Source organism: Mesoplodon bidens (assembly GCF_964165515.1).
Source record: "Mesoplodon bidens genome assembly, chromosome: 5".
In the NCBI taxonomy this organism is placed as follows: domain Eukaryota; kingdom Metazoa; phylum Chordata; class Mammalia; order Artiodactyla; family Ziphiidae; genus Mesoplodon; species Mesoplodon bidens.
Window position 1 is genome coordinate 60,524,184 of NC_138161.1, and position 24,899 is coordinate 60,549,082.

At 43.9% G+C, this 24,899-nt stretch overlaps 1 protein-coding gene across 5 annotated transcripts in view; it reads left to right on the top strand.

Annotated features, from left to right (window-relative positions):
• Positions 1 to 24,899, top strand: part of SIDT1 (SID1 transmembrane family member 1) — a gene marked incomplete at its 5' end in the record, with an annotated part of 85,656 nt that overhangs the window by 51,172 nt on the left and 9,585 nt on the right. For 3 of the 5 annotated variants that reach the window (XM_081235383.1, XM_081235386.1, XM_081235387.1), the window contains 11 exons: positions 1,035 to 1,078; positions 7,189 to 7,260; positions 8,613 to 8,758; positions 9,763 to 9,836; positions 11,454 to 11,520; positions 12,913 to 12,986; positions 14,190 to 14,313; positions 14,521 to 14,638; positions 17,049 to 17,185; positions 17,822 to 17,933; positions 21,994 to 22,073. In XM_081235383.1, coding sequence (XP_081091509.1) covers positions 1,035 to 1,078; positions 7,189 to 7,260; positions 8,613 to 8,758; positions 9,763 to 9,836; positions 11,454 to 11,520; positions 12,913 to 12,986; positions 14,190 to 14,313; positions 14,521 to 14,638; positions 17,049 to 17,185; positions 17,822 to 17,933; positions 21,994 to 22,073 — 1,048 coding nt within the window. Of the gene's footprint in view, positions 1 to 1,034; positions 1,079 to 7,188; positions 7,261 to 8,612; positions 8,759 to 9,762; positions 9,837 to 11,453; positions 11,521 to 12,912; positions 12,987 to 14,189; positions 14,314 to 14,520; positions 14,639 to 17,048; positions 17,186 to 17,821; positions 17,934 to 21,022; positions 21,038 to 21,993; positions 22,074 to 24,899 lie in introns of all 5 variants that reach the window. The other 2 variants (XM_081235385.1, XM_081235384.1) reach the window with 2 other exon arrangements.

Sequence of the window (24,899 nt, forward strand, 5' to 3'; positions counted from 1 at the left end):
CACTTCATATCCACTAGGATGGCTATAATAAAATTTTTTAAATGAAAATAACGAGAGTTGGCAAGGATGTGGAGAAATTAGAAACTTGTACATTGCTAGTAGGAATGTAAAATATTTAGTTCCTGCTATTGAGCTACAGTAGAAAACAGTTTAGAAAAAAATGTTAAACACAGAGTTACCTTATACTCAGCACTTCCATTTCTAGGTCATACCCAAGAGAATTTAACACATATATCCACACAAAAACTTGTACACAAATATTCATAGCAGTGTTATTCATGATAGCTAAAAAGTGGACACAATCAAAATGTATATCAAGTGTAAACAAATAAATTAAGCATGGTATATATCCATACGATGGAATATTATTCAGCCGTAAAAAGACTGAAGTATTCACTCATGCTACCACATAGATGAACCTTGAAAGCATTACGCTAAGTGAAAGAAGACAAAGAGACCACATGCAATACAATCCCATTTATATGAAATGTCCAGAATAGGCAAATTTATAGAGACAGAGAGTAGATTAGTGATTGCCAAGGGCTGGAAGGAGTAGAGAATGAGCAGTAACTGCTATGGTCAATTGATCTGAGATTTCTTTGAGTGATGATGACAATGTTCTGGAACTAGAAAATAGTGATGGTTGCACAACTTTGTGAACATATTAAAATTCATTGACTTGTGCAAATTAAAGGGTGAATTTTATGGCATGTGAATTATCTGAAAATAAATGAAAATGGAAATAAATTAATGAATTTAATATATGTATGCCTGTATGTGCCTAGGTGTGGAATTGCTGGGTCATATGGTGTCTCTAGGTTTAACTTTTTAAGGAACTGTCAAATGGTTTTTCAAAGTGGCTGCTCCATTTTATAGTCCCACTGGCAATGTATCAGAGTTCCAATTTCTGCACATCCAAAGGCCCATTTTTAAGAGATCCTAGCAGACAAATCTGCAACAAAGTCTATAGGGAACAAATGGAAAATGCTGATGTTTCTGCAGTCTTAGGAGCATGTGTATGTGCTTGTTTGCAGGTTTCAGAGAAAGTCCATTGATGGAAGCTTTGGTTCCAATGACGGTAAGAAAAATCCCTGGTTTCAATTCAAACTGATGTCAAGAATGTGGCAACATTCCATTTGGTACTTTTGTCTCTCTGACTTTTGTAATTTCCCAAACCCTCTATTGATTCCTACGCCCCCGCCCCCGCCCCGCCACAGACACACACAGAGTGGTCTAATCTGCAGTCTTTCTACAGAAAGCAGAGCCAGTGAGAACCAATTTATGCACTTTATAATTACTGAAATATGGAGCTCACACTAAGAGCCTTTGTTCGGAGAGTTCCTTGTAGTTGTCCACAGCCCATTTGTCAGCAATTCATCTTTTTAAAGAGTTTACTCTTTTCTAGGACATAAATTGTTCATATCTGTCTTATCACAGAGCTGACTTGTGAACAATGGTAAGAATTTATTGTGTCAAATCTAATACAGAGCTTACTTTTCCCAAATTGAGATAGAGGGTTTTTTTGTTCAAGGATCTAGAAAACTGAAGTATTTGAGACTAGCAAGTATAATAGAGTCTTATAACTTTGGGAAATCCAGAGTAATTGATTATCCAACCATTGTAATATGCCCTTTCCTCCACTCGGAGGATTTGAACAAAGGAATTCAGTTGCTTGATCTTTTTATCAAATCTTTAAAAAAAAAATAAATGTCCTTATTTTTAAAACTTGAGATATAATTGACATATAACATTGTATAAGTTTTGGGTGTACATGATTCTATATTTGTATATATTGCAAAATGCTCACCACTAGAAATCTAATTAACATCTATCACCACACATAGTTATACTATTTTTTCTTGTGATGAGAACTTTTAAGATCTATTCTTTTAGCAATTTTCAAATATACAATACAGTATTATTAACTCTAGTCACCATGTTGTACATTACATCCCCAGGACTTACTTATATTTTATAACTGGAAGTTTGCACCTTTTGTAAGTGTCCTATTTTTTGAAAAGCCTAAATCAGCATGAGTTACTCAGTGCTCACAAGCTACTTGGCATAGAATGATCATTTGGAAAAGGAATGACGGAGTGAGACTTGATTTTTAAGTCACATGCAGCAGATTTTTTTTCTAATTTTTATTGGAGTGTAGTTGTTTTACAATGTTGTGTTAGTTTCTACTGTACAGCAAAGTGAATCAGCTATACATATACATATATCCCCTCTTTTTTTGGATCTCCTTCCTATTTAGGTCACCGCAGAGGATTGAGTAGAGTTCGCTGTGCTATACAGTAGGTATGCAGCAGATGTTTAGTTCTGTGTTTTCTACAGTTAAGTTAGAAAGACACAAAGTGACTCCCTACCCCACCCAGCAGGAGTATCTCTCCCTCTGCTGGAGGTCTGCTTCTCCTGCCTTCCTTTGACTTTTGTCTTCTTTAATGTCAACGTGTCTATTTTTCCAGGCATCCAGGCAATTGGTTTTAATAACATTCAACAGCCAATGTAAAGGAATATAAAAGAACACCTGCTCTATTGTCTTTAAAATGCTAAGTACTACTTTCTATTTTATTCATAAAATGTTAAAATGAAATGTCTTCTCTCTGGATCTCAGCCTTTTCCCTCTGATGCTCTCCAGGTTTTGCTCTTATTTAGGCCTAGTCAAACTTAGAAAGCCTAATTGGTTGGATCTGATAGGTGCTCTGTGAATGGATGCTCTGTTATTTTTATTGTATGAGTGAAGTCATTTTATCACTGCAATGACAATTAAAGGAATTTCGTATTCAGAAGGGTCTCCTGAACAGTGAAGTACTGGTAGACAGAGCCGGGACTTGAGCCAAATCACTGTCCAAGATCAAGAAGGCTCTGAAAATTAGCTAAGAGCTAGAGGTACCCTTCAGATAACAAGCAGAAATGAATGAGTGACCAAAAAAATAAATAAAGATGCATCCGTTGGATTCATGTGGCTGCAGGTAACAGCAAAGTTTATCTCAAACATACCTAAACTATAAAGAGTGTCTCCTCTCCCTGGAAGTTGAGCAGAAGGGTGGGCTTCAGGTTTCACTGAGTCCAGTGGCTCTGGTCCTTTTTCCTGCCATTCCCTTGACTCTGCTTTGCCCCCAGAGCTGGTAGTGAGATGGGTCCTCACCTGACAATGTCCAGAAGGAAGGACTGTTTCAGAAGCACCTAGCAACTTCTCTCATGTTTCATTGGCCTAGAGAGGATCATATACTTGTTGCTAAACCAGTCACCGCAAAGGAATCTATTTACTTACAGATCAATCAAGCCTGCTTATCGAATTAGGGTGAGGTCATCTTTTTCTAGGACCAGGGTTTCTCAAACTCAACATTATTGACATTACAGCCAGATGATTCTTTGTTGTTGGGAGCTGCCCTGTACATTATAGGATGTTTAACCACATCCTTCACCTCAACCTACTAGAATTCAGTAATACACTCCCTCCCTGTGACAACTAAAGTTATGCCCAGACCTTGTCAAACGTCCTCTTGGGAGCAAAATGTTCCCCCCCACCCCTACCCACAACCGAGAATCACTGACTTAAAAATATGGGCTGCCAGGCACAGATGAGGGAGGATACCCAAACAAAATTCCAGCTTAGTTAGGAAGTAGGAAATAGGAATGTTCACCACAAAGGGCTTTGAAATCAGGAGGAAGTAAGGAACCTATGTAATGCTGAGAGGCTACCGGGAAAGATGGCACATGACCACTGGTGAGACAAGACCTAGGTTCTTCAAACAAGAGCAGAGAAGATAAGCTCTAGCCTAGGGAGGAACCAGTTAGTGACTCTTAATCATATGAAACAGAGCACGGAGAAACCAGCCTGTAGCAAGAGACAGAGGCAAGTGAGGGACCTTATCTGAAAGCTAATGTGAAAGATTCAGGGGAGGAACCTTTAGAGAGGAGCAAGGATACAGAAATGTCTTTGTCTCCAAGGGCCAGTATCAGTGTGCCCACGGGGGCTACAAGAAGTTTAATGGAGCTTAGAGCTACAGGAAATGCCCTGGGGGCTAGTGCCTAGAAGAAATGCTAGGAGCAGCGTTTGAGAAAGGGGACCCCACTAGATTTGGCATGTTGTCTGCTGCAATTAACGTGGAGCTGGATATCTGAGGAACTTGGCCTGAGGCTTTCACCCTAGGTATGCCTGAGATGGAGGAAATGGAGCCAGGTCCCTACAATTTGCTAAACTGTCGGCAGCTCTGTTTTAGTTATGTAATGATAGGAAGGCTGCATTTGGAAAATCCGTCGGCTCCCCTGCATGTGTTTTTCTTTGATTTGCCTGCAGTTTTTAAAGTTGTGTTTGAAAAATGTTGACATTGGCTCCAACTAAACTAAAAAGCAAAGGAAGGGCTTCCCTGGTGGCGCAGTGGTTGAGAGTCCGCCTGCCGATGCAGGGGACGTGGGTTCGTGCCCCGGACTGGGAAGATCCCACATGCCGCGGAGCGGCTGGGCCCATGGGCCATGGCTGCTGAGCCTGCGTGTCCGGAGCCTGTGCTCCGCAACGGGAGAGGCCACAACAGTGAGAGGTCCGCGTACCACACACACACACACACAAAAAAGCAAAGGAAGTTCTTTCATACTTCATGGGATAAAGAAGGAGATAAGAGCCTGGAGCCCAGGTGAAATGGAAATAGTGTTGGTAAAGAGTAGCTTCAGGCTGTGAAGGGACTTTACTGCTGCAGTGTGAATGGATGCACACTGTATTCTCTATTCCTCACTTAGCACTTAGGACAGGGGCCTCTGTGGTAATCTAAGGGGCACTGGGCAAGGCTCTGTGTTCTAAAAACATGTCCTCCAGTGGCTCTCAGTGGAAAAAACCCACACTTCACATCATTGTTAAAGAGCCTATACAGAAATTCAGTTACCACCTTGAAAGAGAGACAGATGAAACGTGACTCACAGGCCTCTGGGACCACATGAGCTGTCACCACGAACCTGGGTGCAGCCTAAGAGGAGGGTACTTTCTCAAGTGAGGGAGCTTGGTGAACTTGCCAAGTTTGCAGATTTAAGAACCAAATGGCCAATCAGATCCTTCCCTGGATGGAGCGATTACTGAATCAGCCTCCCAGCAGAGAGCAGGGCCCAGAAGGGATAAGACAAGCAGCGTGCTGAGTTCAGAGGGGTCAGGGAGCACAGGACATCCTCAGGCTCTGTGGCAACGGGTCTCAGACCCTAGTCCTGACTCTCTACTCTGCTTTTTCCCAACTTTGCCTGCCCAGTTTTTTCCTCTAGAGGAATTTTACTTTTACATCCTTCTGCAAAGATTAGTGGTTTTCTTCATTTTCTCCTCAACTTTTGAGATACATCATGACACTCATTGGGATAGGTAGCCAACTGGCATAAAAATGAAATCTCATGGCAGCTAGTTCACAGCGTTGCTGACTCCCTCTTCCGCTTCCAACCTCCTGAGTTTGGAGACGGAAGGGGGCAGGACAATTATAAATGTGACGTCCCTGAAAGAGCCAAGCATGCTCAAAATGAAATGAAGTTTTTCTCCTCACATGGAGCAATTAATATAAAAGGCAAGCATGCAAGCATATCCTATTCTAAGTTAGTAAAGCAGACAGATGGCAAAGGGCTCGCGCACAGAGAAAAACATACCAGAACAAGCTTCCCCGTTAAGATGAGCTCATTTACAACTTTATATGTTTGCTTATTCCCAGCCAGAACATCTTGGTCTGTCCTATAAACTGATATTTTGTGTTTAATTCTGCTTTCTAAATGCCATACAGTTAAATAGAAATATGGCTTGCCTTCTGGGCGCATCCATCACGTTTGAAGTTTAGGAGGTAATGCTTCGGTTTTTGCATTCTAAGAAGGTCTTAGACATTAGAAACGTTAACAGAATACCGTTATCCCGTGTTGAACAATCTCCTATTTAATTGTGCATATAGAAGTGCACAGATTTGAAACAAGTGCACTGCTCATGAAAATCTCGATGCTCTTGTCCATCACAGAACCATTGTTGTTGTGGTTGCCTCGGGGTGAAAAGAACTAGCGACTACATCCAAACCAGGTCCTGCTCGTTTGCGAGGCAGAGTGCAGAAATCATCGAAGTCTGAACAAACCTACACAGCTGGCTTTTTCTTTTTAGTGAAGTTGTCGCCTAACAAAACAGTGATTGTTTTTGTTTGCTCACTTGCTTTGACTTTAGTTTTTGCCTTTTTTTCTCTTTTGATCACACACACGAAAACCCTTTGCCTCCTACAGACCATTTCAACCCCCCGCTGCAGCAGAACTCAAGCATTCTCCGACGCATGTGTCTACTTCCCATGCCAGGGGGCTTCCCAGGAACAGAAAATGCCAAAAATTCTGGGGTTTACGATTTTAGTATCATTCTTCGCTTACTATTTGCACATGTAATATGCAAATATGTAATATTTGGAAAAGTTTGAGGCGCGTCATCTTAGAGAATGTTTTTCTCTCACTGCCAACAACCATTTGGCAACAGACATGCCTATTCTACCTCTGAACTATCCCCCAAATAACTCATATTCCTGCACATCCTTAGTTCATGTTGTCATTATTTTTTGCTCCAAGGAGTGCAGTAATTTCCATCCTGTCAGGGCTCATCCTGTCTATAGTTAGGGTACTGTTAATGACTGTGACAAATAAACCTCCGAATTATAGCCCCTTAATCACAGAAGTTTAGTTCTGGTGTTTATGTTCAGTGGTGGCCTTCCTCACAGTGATTCCAGGACCCATGCTCCTTTGTTCTTATGATTCTGCAATACTGTCAGGCAGGAATCAGCAATGTTTTTTCTGTAAAGTGCCAAATGGTAAATGTTTTAGGCTCTGTGGGCCATGTAGTCTCTGTTGCAACCGCTCCACTCTGCCATTGTAGCCAAAAGCAGCCATAGACATACTTAATGAGTGGCTGTGTTTCAGTAGAACGTCATATATAAATATTGAAATTTATAATTTTACCTGCCATAAAATACTCTTCGCCTTCTGATTTTTCCCTAACCATTTAAAAAAACTAAAACCATTTTTAGTTTAAGGGCCATACAAAAATGGGTGGCAGGCTAGATTTGGTCTGCAGACCATAAAATTGGCCTGCAGGCTCCTATATTAGAGTGAAAAGAAAATCAAACTATTTAGAGTTATGTTCTTTCATTTTGGCAACTGGACATAAAGTGTTTGCCTCTTTGCTTTTCTTTTTAACAGGCTCTGGAAATACGTCGGTGTCACATCCCATTGCTGCCAGCACCCCTGAAGAAAGCAATTATGGGGCAATAGGTATTTCCTACAATGAGTCCATTCATGGAAGTGTTTCCTGGTTCTCCAAAGAATAGGATACAAGGAGCCCTCCAGCCACTAATAACTGTGAGAGTGGGCAAGGCAGTCATCGTATAAGATTATCTTTTATTTATAAGATGAATTGGCTCGATGATCTGGAAGGTTCCTTCCAGCTCTAATTTTCTCTGGTTCTATTGATCCATTTCTTGGGTCTGCTAGCCACACTTGAGCAGAATTTTCTATGGTTGCCATCAACTCCCTTGGGGATTTTTTCGTACCCAGCCTGAGTTTAGGGCGTGAAAGACGCGTCAAGAGTCTGACGTCAGGGAGCCCGACATCAACTGACCCGTTGTTTCATTCTCAGGTTTCAGTGGAGTAAGGGCGATCAGAAGACAGGCTGTGCAGCAGGTGAACACGGCTGAAGCCTAACGACCTTCCATTTGGGCTAACTGCATAAATGAACCTGCTCACTGCCACCCAGTCATTCACATGGCAACCCCCAGGGCTCGTTCAGTGGCCTGAAGGGGACAGAATTCTGATCCCTGTCTTGTTAGAGTCGGCGTGCATTGACGCTTCCACACACTTCCATGATGCTTGCGGGCCTATGAATGGTGCACCTTAAGCTGTCAGCGTAGAGGGGCTGGGAATCCTGTATGCCTGCCCTGTTATTCTGTAACTTCGAGAAGCATGTGGGCTCAGTGCTGGAGACTTATTTCTGGCTCTGCATGAACAGGGTTTGGTTTTTTTTTTAACCATCTGAATAGAAGAAATAAAGCAGAAGGTAGGCTCTGCTCATGTGCTCATTAGGCTGTGCAAATTCCCATCTGCTCTGGGAAACATTCACAGGAACACAAGGATTCTTCTTCCTGAGAATGTTGTTTCCATTATATAATCATAGATATGGCATGTGGGGGATTTCGGTGTACAAATACTTTATCCACGAGAAATGTATAGCTGCTGGACATGTGAGTACTTACATGTACATGTGGTAGATGCTATACATAATTATGTGCATGTGTATGTTTATACATTTGTGCTCATATTTTAAAATATGAAACATGAAATATAAGCATAATATTATTTTTGCATCCAAATAGTTAACAGAGCAGATGTCTTTATATTATGTATTCAGCCCTAGAAAGAGATGATTTAAATATAAAAATAGGAGGAGAGGAAAATTAGAAGTCCATTGAGGAGGAATTGAGAGAAAGAACATGTGCTGTGGGTAAGGAGTTGGTTTTTACCAACACAACGTTTTCAGGAATGAGTCAGCACTGTGCTTTTTGCAGAGAAAGATGGACTCCATGGGTTCTTCTCGACTTGGGAAGGCAGATGAGTCTCCTCTGTTTCAGATGAGTCAAGCTCCAGTCCTGGCAGGCAAATGTCCTCCTCCAATGGCAGACAGCCGGGCCAGTCAGACACGGACAGCTCCGTGGAGGAGAGTGACTTCGACACCATGCCAGACATTGAGAGCGATAAGAACGTCATCCGGACCAAGGTACTTCTGCCTGGTGGTGCTCTTCGAGAGGGCGAAAAGTTCAGGAGCCAAATACAACTTCAGCAATACCTCAATTTCCTTTATATATTTTTTTTCTTCAGGGGGAGTCACATTTCTCAGTGAACTTTTTATTTTTTTATTTTTTAAAGATCTTTATTGGGGTATAATTGCTTTACAATGGTGTGTTAGTTTCTGCTGTATAACAAAGTGAATCAGCTATACATATACATATATCCCATATCTCCTCCCTCCTGCATTTCCCTCCCACCCTCCCTATCCCACCCCTCTAGGTGGTCACAAAGCACCGAGCTGATCTCCCTGTGATATGCAGCTGCTTCCCACTAGCTAGCTATTTTACATCTGGTAGTGTATATATGTTCAGGGGGATTTTTAGATAAAACTTAGCTACATACTAAAAGCAATACTTGGTTAATTAACACTTCTTTCTGGAGGGAGAAAGTGAGAGCAGTAAAGAAAACAGAGTGCTAAAACACTCTCAGGGTCTGAAGTGGCTGACCATAGACAAAAATGAGGAAGGGATCCAACCAAATGATGGAAAAGATTCACTTGAAGGGTGTACTTGGAAAAACTCCCTGGTTGTATACATAAAATCCTTCAGGAGTAAAAGATCATTTCTTTCTGGCTTGTATGTATCACATTGTGTTGTATCCAATAAGGGACACAAAGGTGAATCGTACCGTTTCAACCTCGGAATTCAAGAATCACACAATGGGCATCTCTGAAAACTGGGAAACCAATTCTTGAGATTTAAGAAGCATTCAAGACTCCCAGTAGGTTTCCCACATCAGCCAATTTCCCTAAAGCCAAGGGAAATACTAGGATTTTTAAAGGCATCCTGAGAAAAGCAAAATTAAAAGAAAAGTCTTGTTAAATAATTTTAATCCCTAGTGAGTGATTGAATTGAAATGTGTAAAGCTCTCCTTTATATTTTATGCAAGAAATCCAAGTACAGTTTTGCATTCTCTTTTTATTTGGCATCCCAGATGTTCCTTTACCTGTCAGATCTGTCCAGGAAGGACCGGAGAATTGTCAGCAAAAAATATAAGATTTATTTTTGGTGAGTAGATGACCAGGAGGGCTATGGTTCTCTCTAGTAAAATTGAAGTTTTCTTTGTAAAAGCCACAATCACTTATGAGATTCATATAAGTGAATCAAATCACAGGTTTCAGTGTTTAATGAGGCACAGGTAGGTATAGGTGTTTAAAGGATTCATGACACATTCGATAGGAAAGACAAAAATGAACTACCAAAGGCAACCAGCCCTAAATTAAATAAATACAAAGTATTAAATAAGAACAGTAGTGGAATCCCATAGGGAGACACTAAATCCTTTTCTAGGAAAATACAGAAACGATAACATTAATGTCACCACCTTCCCTCTTCTCCTCACCAGGACTTGCTCTTGGAAGAGCCAGTGATTAGAGGGATGAGATGCCTAGAGCATCTCATAGTAGCTGGAAACCACCCTGAGTGAAGATGATACCATCAGCCAATGATAAATAGACCTGCAATGGTCAGACACAGATGCAGTCTTCCTACAAGCAGAGAGTCTGAGGTGCCTGGCAGGGTCCCCTCCTTCCTCTCAGAAACCCCCAGCTGACACTTGTGATAGCACTTCCCATTCTTTTTTCTGGAAGGATACCCTTTTACTGGGATACAGATATTAGAGGAAAACAAGGGCCAGTGGGGACCACATGGAACTCCATAGTAGGACCATCATTTGGGAACTAAGAGATATCTAAAAAAGCCACATCCCTTTGTGAGATCCATCACCCATTACCTACTCTCGGATCACTGTTTTTTTAAATTTTTTTTAAGTCACAACTTATTTTTATTTTTTTAATTTATTTATTTTTGGTTGCGTTGGGTCTTTGTTGCTGTGTGCAGGCTTTCGCTAGTTGCGTCGAGCAGAGGCTACTCTTCATTGCAGTGTGCAGGCTTCTCACTGCGGTGGGCTTCTCTTGTTGCGGAGCACAGGCTCTAGGCGCGTGGGCTTCAGTAGTTGTGGCACGTGGGCTCAGCAGTTGTGGATCGTGAGCTCTAGAGCATAAGCTCAGTAGTTGTGGCGCATGGGCTTAGTTGCTCTGCAGCATGTGGGATCTTCCCAGACCAGGGATCAAACCTGTGTCCTCTGCATTGGCAGGCGGATTCTTAACCACTGCACCACCAGGGAAGTCCCTCTCTGATCACTTTTAATCTAACAATATCCTAAATAGATAGGCCCTCATTAATAATTGGTTAAACCAGAAGCAAGCATTATTTACACTGTTTTACAAATAACTGTATGAGAGGAAGATTGGAGAAACAGGAACCACATAATCAGTTTCTAATTGCTTTTTTGAGTTAACTAGGGAGTTATGGGGTGGAAAGATTCTTTTTTAAAAAAAAAAAAAAAGGCAGGGCTTCCCTGGTGGCGCAGTGGTTGGGAGTCCTCCTGCCGATGCAGGGGACACGGGTTCGTGCCCCTGTCCAGGAAGATCCCACATGCCACGGAGCAGCTGGGCCCGTGAGCCATGGCCGCTGAGCCTGCGCGTCCGGAGCCTGTGCTCCGCAACGGGAGAGGCCACAACAGTGAGAGGCCCGCGTACCGCCAAAAAATAAATAAATAAATAAAAGGGCAAAGTTTCCATTGTTATTTTGGAAATAACCATTTCTGATTCGTTGCCTGCGTAGGAACATCATTACCATTGCTGTGTTTTATGCGCTGCCTGTGATCCAGCTGGTTATCACCTACCAGACAGTAAGTGCTGCCCCGAACTCCAAAATCCCACCTTTCATACTGCAGGGAAAGATCTTTGCTGTGACTTACAGAGAAAGGTATAACTTGAGCTCCGTCCAAGAATTAATTCCCCATTTGGGTTCCCACTGGATTTCTCCACTGGTTCATCTTTGACCTTTAAATCTAGTTCCCAATTGTTTTATCACAGACCTCTTGTATTATTTTGACTACCAATCTGAAATTATTACCTTGCACTCATTTAGTCTTGGTATCTATCAGCTATGTCTATTTTTTACCAGTCTGAACTTCTGATCATCATGGGATGATGAGTAAAGTTCCAGACCAAAACAAAGAAACCTGATGTCTAATTTAGCCTGTGTCCTGTCACTGAGGGTAAATATGTTTTGTAAAAGTAAAAACAGCTTCACAAAACTAATGAGATATTAAAAGAAAATATAAAATAAATTTAAAAACAAACAAAAACAATAATTAAAATAGCTTGAGAATCCCCACTGCACCTTCACAGAACCCTAGGGTCCAGGTCACTTAAGTGATCTCGTCTGGAATCTATTACACATGAAAAAGCCCATTTAGAATAGCACCAGGCTAAAGGTGTTTCTAATGCAATGGTTCTCAAACTTTGCATTAAAATCATCTGGGGGACTTTAAAAAATCCTAGTGTCCAAGCTGTACCCCACACCAGTTAGAGCAGAGTGGAATCAGGCATCAGTATTGATGAAACTCCCAGTGATTCCAGTGTACAGCCAAGTTTGAGAGCCAGGAGTTTAATCATATTTCACCAATTCCATACTTAATACGTGATGAGGATGAGGACTTTCTAAGGTTTGAGCACCACCATTTATAATCTAAATATTCTCTGAATACTTTGGGGCTCTGTCAGAAGATACAGCTATGCTGTGATCTAGGAAGGTTCTTAATGATAGCGAGAGTGATAACTATGGAAAACTGATCACACATCTCCTTATGTCCACCTGCCCTGTGGTTATCATTTCCACACAGAGGATGGAACAGCTCCTTACCCTCCCAGGATTCATCTAGAAAATAGGATGTACCATGACCGTCCTAATAGGCAGGTCCCAATGTTAGCATCCTCTCAAAATCCTTTTATAATGAGAACGAAGGAAATATACTCAGTTGCATTCTGCCGTGAGGCCACATAACGAGGGACACGGAATATTTCAATTCAAAGCAAGATGACAGCATTTAAAGGAAATGTGTCTATACTGTGTAAAGGCTGAAGATAATGACCCATCCCCTGCTGAGAAGGAGCACTGGCTACACTGTAAATCACTGACAGTTGATCGCTGTGAGCACTGTCCACGTTTTGTGATTTCAGGCTCGGGGTGGGGAGGAGGAAAACAGCATCTCCTCTTCTCACTCTTGGTTTTACAGATAGTCAATGTCACTGGTAACCAGGACATCTGCTACTACAACTTCCTCTGTGCTCACCCCTGGGGTGTCCTGAGGTAAGCCCAGTCCTCTGAGGCAATGAGAGATGCCTTTCTGTGTAATGTGGCGATTTCAGTTTTTAAAAATACTAGAAACAATTGTGGAAACCACCCCCAATCAAGGGTAAAGAGGAATGAAATCAGGAAGTTGAGATCAGGTATGCCTCTTCCATTCCTGTATGGGGGCCTCAGGAAACAGTCCTGAGGAGAAGGCAGAGATGTGGGTTTTTGGGGGGTTTTTTGGGGGGTACGCGGGCCTCTCACTGTTGTGGCCTCTCCCGTTGTGGAGCACAGGCTCCGGACGTGCAGGCTCAGCGGCCATGGCTCACGGGCCCAGCCGCTCCACGGCATGGGGGATCTTCCCGGACCGGGGCACGAACCCGTGTCCCCTGCATCGGCAGGCAGACTCTCAACCACTGCGCCACCAGGGAAGCCCCAGAGATGTGTTTGAAAATACCAGGTCCCTAGCTGTGATGACCCTCATCCATGGGCATGAGCCACTAGTACATTCAATCTGTTAAACAACCTTATGAGATAGATAGGATTATTCTTACCCCCGTTTTTAGATGAAGATGTTAAGGCTTAGTTAGAAAGGTAAGGCCTTGCGGAAGGTCCCTCAGCTGTTAGTGATGCTGAGACGCACACCACGGCCTGCTGCCTCCAAGGCCACGCTCCAGCCTCCAGAACACGGCGAAGTGGAGGGAGCATTTGCCTGGGAGTTGCGAGCCTGGCTTCTTGATCCAGAACTGAACTAGTCTCAGTTTCCTTAAATGAATCTGCTGGCTGTGACCAGATGACACTTATCCTGAAATTCATGGTTACAGAGCTGAGTATGGACACATAACGTGGGTCCATCCATCTATGTGAATTCACTCTCACAGTGTAGCTGAAACGCTTGGCCCAACTGCCCATCTGTGGAGCGACTCTTTTTCCTGGGATTCATTCCCCACCAGTGCCATCAGCACAAGGGAGGATTGAGTGGGTGTTAGGGAAGCTAAGCAGGCATCCCTGAGAGGAAACGGACACATTGTCACAGGCTAAGCATCCTAACGTGGCGTTAGGTTAAAGACGCTTTCTGATGATCTCGGTCCTGAAATCTCATGGAAAGGTTGGCAGTGGAAAACACTGAATGCTGATTTCACTCGCTCATCCATGCCTCATTCAGTCTCTAAAGCTCGTTGGTACCTTGACTCTCTCATGGTCTCTCTGTCATCCCCTTAGTGCCTTCAACAACATTCTCAGTAACCTGGGCCACATGCTCCTGGGCTGCCTCTTCCTGCTGATAGTCTTGCGCCGGGACATTCTCCATCGAAGAGCCCTGGAAGCCAAGGACATCTTTGCCATGGTGAGGAGAGGGTGGGATGAGGGAGGTGAGAGCTAGGAAGGGTTATGGTTCCAAACGGGATCTGCAAAGAGGAGGGACATCTGGCTAGACAGTGTGACGATGGATTATGTGTAATGGACCACACGAGGCCAGAGCATGGGCATCCTGGTTCTGTGGCTGAGTCACTAAGGAGTATCTTTCCACTGACCAAGCTTTCTGCTTTTTCAGGAGTATGGGATTCCCAAACACTTCGGTCTCTTCTATGCTATGGGCATCGCACTGATGACGGAAGGGGTGCTCAGTGCTTGTTACCATGTCTGTCCTAACTACTCCAACTTCCAATTCGGTAATTAGAATTTACATCAGCTACACAGCTTTGAGTTATAGGAGTCTTATCCTGGGACCCTCTCAGAAATGCCAAGGTCGTGCTTGCAAGAATTAAATGACATTTTACATGAAGTGATCTGAGGGCACCTCACCACAGGGCATGGTTTCCCCACATTGTACCGTTTTTTTCTCTCTGACCACCTTTTATAGACTACAAAAGAGTGAACACTCGGTACTGATCTCATGGCTAGATCTGCAGGTGGGCAATGGGCTAAGTGTCAGGCAGCAGGTCAGGTGGAAACCACCAACAGACATCTAGAAATCTCCCTCAGTGTAGCTTGGCTCAATTTAGCAGTTTGCCTGCTTTGGGTTGAAAGTAATCGAAAACCCAATTCGAATTGGATTAAATAATAAGTACAATCATCAGTGCAGCTTGGCTTAATTTAGCAGTTTACCTGCTTTAGGTTGAAAGTAATAGAAAACCCAATTCAAATTGGATTAAATAATAAGTACACTCATCAGCGCACCAGCCGAACGTACAGGTGGAATGGCCTTGTGGGTAGTCTGTCTGGTGGCTCTGGCTCCGCTTCTCTGTGATCCCCTTGGTTGCACCCAGCCTGCACACTGGTGGTCTCCTCAGGCTGCCTTCCCTCGTGGTGGCAGAAATAGCTACAGCAGGTCTTGGCTTCCTGTCTCCGCACCATGATGTCTAGAGAAAGCAGCGAGCTGGCTTCCAGGAGCCTTCATTTGAGAGCAGGAAACTTCTTTTCCCCAAACTCCCCAGATAACAGCCCCTCATGCCTCAACAGCTTACACAGCCCTGAGCTTACTCCAGAATCTTTCTCTGTGTGAGGGTTAGCTCGGGCCAGCATTGCTACACCAGTCACGGTGGCAAAGGAGGTGAGGTTACCTTTAGACCAATGAGACCCTTCCCTGGAACCAGGGGTGCGGTTAGCTTTCCTAAAGCAAGTGGTCTGGGAGGGTGTGCATTTCTGAATAGAAAATGGGGCTGAGATATTTGAGTTGGTATCGAGATGCTGTTAGGATGGAGAAAGGGAATAGCTGATGCTGGAAGAAGGCAATTAACAATGTCCTCCACACTCGAGGATGAGGTTTTTGAAAAGTTATTTTGTGTTTGTGTTCTAGCCTCTGGCTGTTAACTCAGAACACCACAGAAATTCTCTGTCACGTTTTAATTTTTTTACATTAGAAGACATTTTTAATAGAGGAAAACTATAGAGAACAATATCATTCACCACTCAGAAGGAAAAAATGCCAACACTTTAAAATATTTGCCTTAAATCTACTTTAAGAAATAAAACTGTGTAAAGTTGAGGTCCCATTTTGAACTGTTTTCTAAACTTATCAACTCTCCCCTTCCTTAGAAGCAACAACTGTGATTAATTTTATATTTATCCTTCCAGTTTGTTTTTAATAGTTTTTCTTCATTTGTAACAAATTAATATTAATTTATCACACTTTGTTCGGCATCCTTCTTTTTTCGTTCAACAATATGTTTTCAAGATTTATTGGTATTAAATCAAGGATATCCAGTTCATTCATTTTTAAAGATTGTCATTCTGTAATAAAAATATACCACATTTATCAATTCCTCTATTGAACAACACTTAGAGGTTGCCAATATTCTGCTAGTACAGACAGTGCAACAATGACTAGCCTCATCTATGCCTGTTGTGCACATGTAAGAGAGGTTCCCTGGAATACCTAGAAGGAGAATTTTGGGGTCACCTGGTCCTGGATGATGCATCTTCCATTTTACCAAAAACAGTCAACTTTCTCCCCAGAATATTAATTTCCACTCCCACTGGCTGAGTGAGAGTTTCTACTTCCCCCATATCATCACTAACATGTGTTATTATTAGACATTTACACTTTTGCCACATTTTTTAGTAACATGGGACATTGCATTGCTGTTTTAATTTGCATTTCCTTAACCCCCATGCAGCTAAGCCACATGTAATTTCTAGCTGTATTCCATCCCTAGGCTAGAAAGCCTTGTATATGAGCAGTAATCAATGTGGTTACGTTTCAGTACGCTGAGAAGGACCTCCTGCACCCACGTAGGATTCTCTTTATTGTCACACTGCCCTGTTCCCATTAGGGCTTCTTTTCTTATTGTTAGACAGAAGTGTTTATACACACATAGCCCTGCGAGTGGGGATGGGCAATTATTCATCATATCATCTGATACTTTTCTTCTGTGAGCTAGGAACGCCCCTCTTGGAGGGGGTAAGAGGTGGAGTGTGTAGGGTTTACCTAGAATGTGCCTGGAGAGGCTGGCGTGTTGGAGGTCACCACACGGTCAGAGGGCAGCAAATACTCCAAGGCCTGAAGGGAGGGGTTCTCTGAGGCTGAAGAGAGGTCTATCTGCCACCTACTGGATCTCAATTGTCTCGGCTTCTCCTCAGACACCTCGTTCATGTACATAATCGCCGGCCTCTGCATGCTGAAGCTCTATCAGACCCGCCACCCAGACATCAACGCCAGTGCCTACGCTGCTTACATCTCCTTCGCCCTGGTCATCACGCTCACCGTCCTTGGAGTGGTGCGTCCCTCCCCACCGCGGGCAGCCCTCTTGGGAGGCTTTGTATTTTGGTTTTTGGACCTCAGGTGAACAGGTTTAACTAACCATAGTCCTTGGCTCATGACACACTCTCATCATTGGTCCGTTCATAGCATTTTAGTTACTGAGCTAGAATTTTTCATAATGTAACAGGCCCCTGGAACACTGCCCCTGGATAGTGTTAATACAAAGCTGAGACCTGACTCAGGTGAGCCTGGAATAGAGATGCACAGGCTGATGGGAGAGAGACTGACCTGGAAGGACAACAACCACTTTCTACATGTGCGTGCGCGTGTGTCAGTCCTCTGTTGTCATGTGAGGAGCATCAGCTCCCAGCTTTAGACCTACTGCCTCTTCACCTGCTGTTCAGCTGCCTCACCCACTGCTTCCTTTTCCATTTCTTTGTTTTTCGTTTGGCCAGGTAGCCATTCTTCTTCCTGCCCTTTGTGCAGTAAGATCCCTGTGAGATCAGAGAAGGGGAAAACCCAAAATTCACACACAGCGAGGTTTCTGACACCTTACGCATACACGAGAGATGAAACAATTTTAGTGAGTTCTCTGGGAAAAAGAAAAAAAAAAAAAAACCCAGATGAAGGTAACTTCCATCTTTACTCCTAGGTGTTTGGGAAAAATGACCTGTGGTTGTTCTGGGTCATCTTCTCTGCAATCCATATTCTGGCTTCTCTGGCCCTCAGCACCCAGATCTACTACATGGGTCGTTTCAAGATAGGTGAGTCACCTGTTACTCTATACTAAACATGCTGATTAACTCACCCTGAGAAAGGATTGTCTTGCCTATCCTAAACGGAAGTGTTACTTGTCACCGTGAACGCTTGCTCTGAATTCTGTGTGTTTAATAGCATATATTCTCTCCAAGAGCTTCCTCTCCTGTATAAGACAGCAACAATCTACTATCACTAGTTCTGTTTTCAACTGAGACACTAAGCTAGCTCAGAGCCGAGGCGTCCTTCCAACTCCAAGTCCCAAAAGCTTTACCATTCGCCAAACTTTGAAAGTGCGTTTGTAGAACAGCATGATCATCACACCGCTAGTTCCACCGAGAAGAATGTTTTTCAGTTCATAGCACTTAAAAGGAGCATTTCTCTAACCATCCTAAATGGTTAACAGGAATAAATTCTATATTATATTCAAATTCTGGGGCTGGAAGTTTTGGAGCCCAACTTGCCAATCTTAGAGGCAGGACACCTGCCGAACGCCCTCTGACGGCATGAACGTATCACATTAGATCGCCAAGTGTTCTGTGGAAATCAGCTTCTGATCTGCTCTTGGGTCAGTCAGCATACATTTGAGCAGGTGCAAGTCATTTTAGAGCATCTAAATTTCACCCATCATTTTAAAGTCGGGGAAGTCAGACTCAAAGATTCATTTGTATATTTCAAGAAAAACTAATATATATATAAACTAGGCCCATCCCTAATATTTGCAGAGCCCAAGGCAAGATTGTAAATAAAAGCCCACTTACCATATGTATAAAAATGTTTAATTTATAAAGCAGAGTAAAAAAGTATTAAATATGTGGAAGAAAGGAAGGAAGAAAGAGGGAAGACCAACGAGCTGATAAATACACCTTCATTACAACCTACAAGGTACAAGTTCAAATTTAAAATTCTCAGGTGCGGGTTTCCCTGGTGGCGCAGTGGTTGAGAGTCTGCCTGCCGATGCAGGGTTCGTGCCCCGGTCCAGGAAGATCCCACATGCCGTGGAGCGGCTAGGCCCGTGAGCCATGGCCGCTGAGCCTGCGTGTCCAGAGCCTGTGCTCCGCAACGGGAGAGGCCACAACAGTGAGAGGCCCACATACCGCAAAAAAAAAAAATTCTCAGGTGCATGGAAGAGTACTCCAGAACATAGCTGTACAGGAGAGCTGATCCCCAGCCCCTGCCCCTCTTTTCTTCTCACCTCTGGCTCTGTCCTGCATCTTAAGAGGTCTCACAGGTATGCATATGAACACCCTTGTCTAACATCCAACTGGCCATTCCTTGCCCCTAGAAGTGCATACTCTAGTGGTGCTATCTGCCCTCAGGAAGACAAACCAGGGAAAGGACCTATGCAGGCTCTGAGAGTGGGCTCAAGGCCATCAGGACAGGGAATTCTTGGGTCCAGGAATTCAGAATGTGGCCTAGAAGAAGCAGTCCCCTTGCCCTGCAGACTCCTCACTCATTGGGGAATGAGGGCCTTTAAAATATGGCACCACTGTTGCCCAGATCTAAGCGCGATTCTACATAAACAAGTGGCTTTAAGACTAGAAGACCAAATAAAACAATCTCTCATTTTGGCAGTTTAGTTTTTCCTCTTGGCATGGTCAGTAGATTAACTCTTGGTGTTAACATAGCCAGTATACCTCCAACTCCCCCAGTGGAAGCATCAATAGCTGGTTGGGTAGAACATTTGGTACAGCACTCTGTTCATGCTCCATCCTCCACACTCAAAGGTGAATGAAGTCATACAAACTAAACTCTCAAAAGGAAAATAAGTTAGGCACTGTTTCTCTGGGCTTTGCAAGTTGGAAAAATAAACTTGAATACAGATATATGTAATGGTAGTGACCATTAATACATAGAGGAGCTTTTAATATGTTTATACCACCTTTGCCCCATGCAACTTTGCAATACCGAATTAATTTACCTTTTTAAAAAAGGAGAAATTTAAGGTCGTCTATTATAACCATGTACTAGTTTGTCAGGGTTCCAACAGGAAAAAGCTATCACATACAAAGACAAAAAGATTTATTCACAGAGGGACTCTTCATAGGACAGGGGTGGGGTGGCGAAGAATGAAAGGGGTAGCACAGTAACCTGGGGTTAGTAGCAGAGAAGCTTTTATTACCCACAAGCCCAAAAGGGCACAGAGGAAGTGGTTACCCAAACATGGAAGGAGGGCATCACAGTCAGGAAGTCACCTTCCTCCATGAGCGTGGAGCAGTGACCTTTGGTTAACAGACAGGCAACCTCACAGGGAGGGTACCAGGCAGATAATACTCGGGGCTCACTCTCCTTCCTCTGTCCCTCCAGTCTCCTGCTGGCGTTTCTCATTGTCCAAATCCAAGGGGAGCGAGGGAACCCATTGAGTGGTCCCTGCAGTCAGCCTCCCCGGGCGTGGTGAGGACAGAGAGACATGGCAGGTGAGTCTGGAGGGGCAAAGGGAAGATAACCTTCACACAACTTAACCCAATATTTAAACTTTCTGGACCTAGGGAGTCTCCCCCAAGTGGTTACGGATTTACCAAAGTCATAAGGAAAACACTGTGACAATTGCATCTACATTCAGTCCAAAGGCAGGAAGTCGGGTGAGTGGACGGTGGTTCAGGCAACACCAACCTCTCTGCCCATTCCATAAGCTGCCTTTGCTTTCTCAAATCACAGACTCCTTTCTCTGGGGCCCTCGGGCCACGCAGGAAAATAAATGTGGACACGAGGAAAGGCAGGAGCAATGAGGCGGAGCATTTCATAAGCAGGACAGAAAACTGCAGAGCTGCCTGCCCAGGTCACCATCGTGCCTCTTGTTTCCCGAAAAGGACCACAGGCAGAGGATGGATTATAAGTTGCAAGTGGTGCGCAAAAGTACACAGGGAGAGAGCAAAGTCTGATTCACGCTTTGAAGAATAGTGAACTTCTGAACGTTTGAGACAGGCAGAGGGAGCCTGTGTACTTTACGAGAAGACATTACTTTTGTAATCAGAAAACAAAATTAAGGTCATCTGTTTCGAGAGAAAAATAAAATGACCAGTAGTTTACCTGTTTGGCTACCTTCTTACAAATCTTTTTTTTTCTCTCCTCAATTCTCTGCTTCCCACTGATTCAGATGTGTCTGACACAGGTAACGTTCAGCCACCGCCCCCAGGGTTTTCTACATTGTTTTCTTAACAAAGAGACCTGCCTGGCTGACCTGCCAACTCTGCTTTCTGAACACTTCTTCCAGATTGGGCAGGATTTGGTGGGCAGGGGGTTTCGAGAGAGGCTCAGAGGCAGGGATGCACCCCAACCCAGCCCGTAACACGCCTCTTCTGGGCTAGTGCATGGACACACTCACGCCCCCAACCCCCAGTGTATCTAGTCTAGCGAACGCTGCTTAAATTGACCCCAGGGGTAGCCTTGAAGAGGAGCAGCAGCACAGCAGAGCTGGGGTCCACCCTTACTGAAATGCTCACTTCGGGAAGACCCAGCCTTGCCCGTGACATCTTTGTGTGGATGGCTCACAGAATGACAGCCCCACCTGGGGCCCTGACCCTGCTCATGTAACAATTATCATACGTACAGGCTTTCTGAACATGCTTAGTAGATCCCACTGTCCCCTGGTTCAATTCTTACTGACTTATAACCACACTGAGAAACACAGATTCGAATTTTTATAAGCTAAGATTTCCCATGGTCTAGAGAGAGCAGATGTTTTAAGGTGACTTTTGAAAGTCCCCATACATCTCTGCTGTAAAGAAAACACCACTAGAGTAAACTATCAACAGAGGGAAACTTAGCTGAAGGAGACCATAGGAGGGTTGGCCAGCCCCCCAAATGGTTTGCGAGTGCTTGTTCCTTGTGTCCATCTTGCCTGCCTTTCTGCGGGATGCTGCATGGATAGAGCACACCTGCCACGAAAGCCCAGGCAGCTGTGGGTGGCGTTTTTTAAAGCAAACATTTATTGCTGACCTATTAGGTACAAAGCATGGCTTTTATGAGGTGACGACGACATCATCCTGGCCGCAAAGGCTTGGGCCAAAGGGGAGTGTTTTGGATGATCTCTGACCAAGCCTTCTCACCATGCGATTGTGTCATCAGCAGATTTGGGAATTTTCCGACGGGCCGCTATGGTGTTCTACACGGACTGCATCCAGCAGTGCAGCCGGCCTCTCTATATGGTAAGTGGGTGTTCCTGCGTGCCTTGGCCTTCTCCCAGACAACAGGAGGACAGCAGGAGGGGCAGGCTCGGGGTAGTCACACAAGGCTCCCCAAACCAAGAGGGCCAGATGGCCTGGCGTGGCTGAAGTCCAGTTAGTGAGGGAAGAGGCATCTTGCTTCTCCTTCTCACTTTTTTTTTTTTTTTTTTTTTTTTTGTGGTACGCGGGCCTCTCACTGTTGTGGCCTCTCCCATTGTGGAGCACAGGCTCCAGACGCACAGGCCCAGCGACCATGGCTCACGGGCCCAGCCGCTCTGCGGCATGTGGGATCTTCCCGGACCGGGGCACGAACCCGTATCCCCTGCATCGGCAGGCGGACTCTCAACCACTGCACCACCAGGGAAGCCCCCTTCTCACTCTTAAAAGACACGCTGGGATGGTTCCTTTTTTGTACATGAAAAATTGCTAGTATATAAAGAACATATGTATGTATATACACACACAAAACTATTAAAGTGACGATCGCTGGGGGAGGGAGGATCAAGATACGGTGTCCCTATAAATAATCATCCAAAGAGGTATGATTATTTCACTTGTGAAAGTGAAGAGAGGGCACTATTAAAAATGACACCTGGACTGTCCCAAGCAAACTAGGGACATATGATCACTCCAATCACTTTCATTAGGAACTTTCCACATTATACATTTGTTTGCTTTTTATACATTGTTTGACTTTTACAATGAGCACGAATGCTTTTTCAAAATTGTAGTTATTGCTTGATGGCAGAAATACACTTTTAAAAATTCTACCGTAGGGTTTTCAATATATTGCACATTTCTGTACTGAGCAGAGGGATCAGTGTAGTTTCTACACTGAGCTGGGATCAGCCCTGCTCCCAGCTGCCTTGGCTTGCTGGCCAGTGACCTTGGGAAGGCTACATACCTCCTCTGAGCCACTGCCCCAACTTTTACCCCGTGCTGTGATCAGAACTAGTGATGCCATTTGGGCGTGGCACACAGGCATTCACTAAATTCTTGCTGATAGTTTATAATCAGAAGGATTTTTACATAAAGGAACCTGGGAATGTTTTAAGCCCGGTAGAGCTTGGGCAGGAGCTATAGGCACTAAAAATTGAAGGAATTGAAGCTGGAGGGTTTTACTCAGGGGAGAACTTAAAAGCCCATTAAGACCTGTGAGTATTAGGAGAGATAAGAATGCCTCAGCTGTGAACCATAAGAGGAAATTAGTGTTTCTGGTTTTTTTTACATTAATTGATGCAGGCTGTCTTTTTTTTTTAACAGACTATTTTTAGAGTTTTTAGTTTTTTTAGGTTCACTGAAAAATTGAGAAGAAAATACAGAGATTTCCCGTATGCCCCTCCGCCACACAGACACAGCTTCCCCATATCAACACCCTCACCAGAGAGGTGCATTTGTTAGTCAGTGAACCTAGGTTAACACATCATAATCACTCAAAGTCTATACTTTACATTACAATTCACTCCTGGTGTTGTACATTCTATGGTTTTCTTGATGAGTTTGTGATGACATATATTCATCATTATAGTATCAAAGAAGGTAAGAGTCGTTTTCCTGCCCTAAAAATCCTCTGTGCTCCACCTATTCTTTCCACCTGCCCCTCTTCCCCAAGCCCTGGCAGCCACTGATCTTCTTCAGTGTCTCCTTAGTCTTACCTTTTCCAGAACGTCATATCGTTGGAATAATATAGTATGCGGCCTTTCCAGATTGGCTGAAATAATATGCACTTATGTTTCCTCCATGTCTTTTCATGGCTTGCTAGCTCATTTCTTTTTTCTTTTTTCTTTTTTTTGTGGTACGCGGGCCTCTCACTGCTGTGGCCTCTCCCGCTGCGGAGCACAGGCTCCGGACGCGCAGGCTCAGCGGCCATGGCTCACGGACCCAGCCGCTCCGCGGCATGTGGGATCTTACCGGACCGGGGCACGAACCCGTTTCCCCTGCATCGGCAGGCGGACTCTCAACCACTGTGCCACCAGGGAAGCCCTCATTTCTTTTTAGTCCTAATATTCCACTGTCTGGATGTGCTACAGTTTATTTATCCGTTCACCTGTTGAAGGACATCTTGGTTGCTTCCAAGTTTTGGCAATTATGAATAAAGCTGCTATAAAATTTTGTGGGCAGGTTTTTGTATAGGCACGTTTTCAGCTCCTTTGGGTAAATACCAAGGAGCACAACGGCTGGATCATACGGTAAAAGTATGTTTAGTTTTCTAGGAAACTGCCAAACTGTCTTCCGAAATGGTTGGACCATTCTGCGTTCCCACCAGCCATGAATGAGAGTTCCACATCCTCACGAGCAACTGGTGCTGTTAGTGTTTTGGATTTTGGCCTTTCTAGTAGGTGAATTCGTTTTTTTAAAAGGAAGATATTTCCTTTAAATATAACGGATCACCCACAAAGAGAATCACTACTTTTAAATAGATGAGTGGCCATGCAAATTAAAGTATAATTAGATAGCACCTAACAGTTGTAAGTAGTAGGCAAAGGAGCAGGAATGGATTGTGAATAAATCTCTGTCGGAGTAATTGTCCTTTGAGATGGACCTTACCTCTCTATTTTCTCCCCTACCAATAACTTTAATCTTAATAAGGCCATGTGTTTAGAAACCAGGAGCCTGGGAGCTGCAGGACCTCCTTGGAGCCAGAATAATGAAACTAATTCCAGGTGCATCCCAAGAGCTGCCTTAGGGCCCACCAGTTAACACAACCCAGGGAAAGAGCCCTTGGTTACAGAACACCGGTGGCAGAATTCTTTTAACTACTGAGTAATCAGCACATACCACCAGCCTTCCCACCAAGAGGTGGGCCCA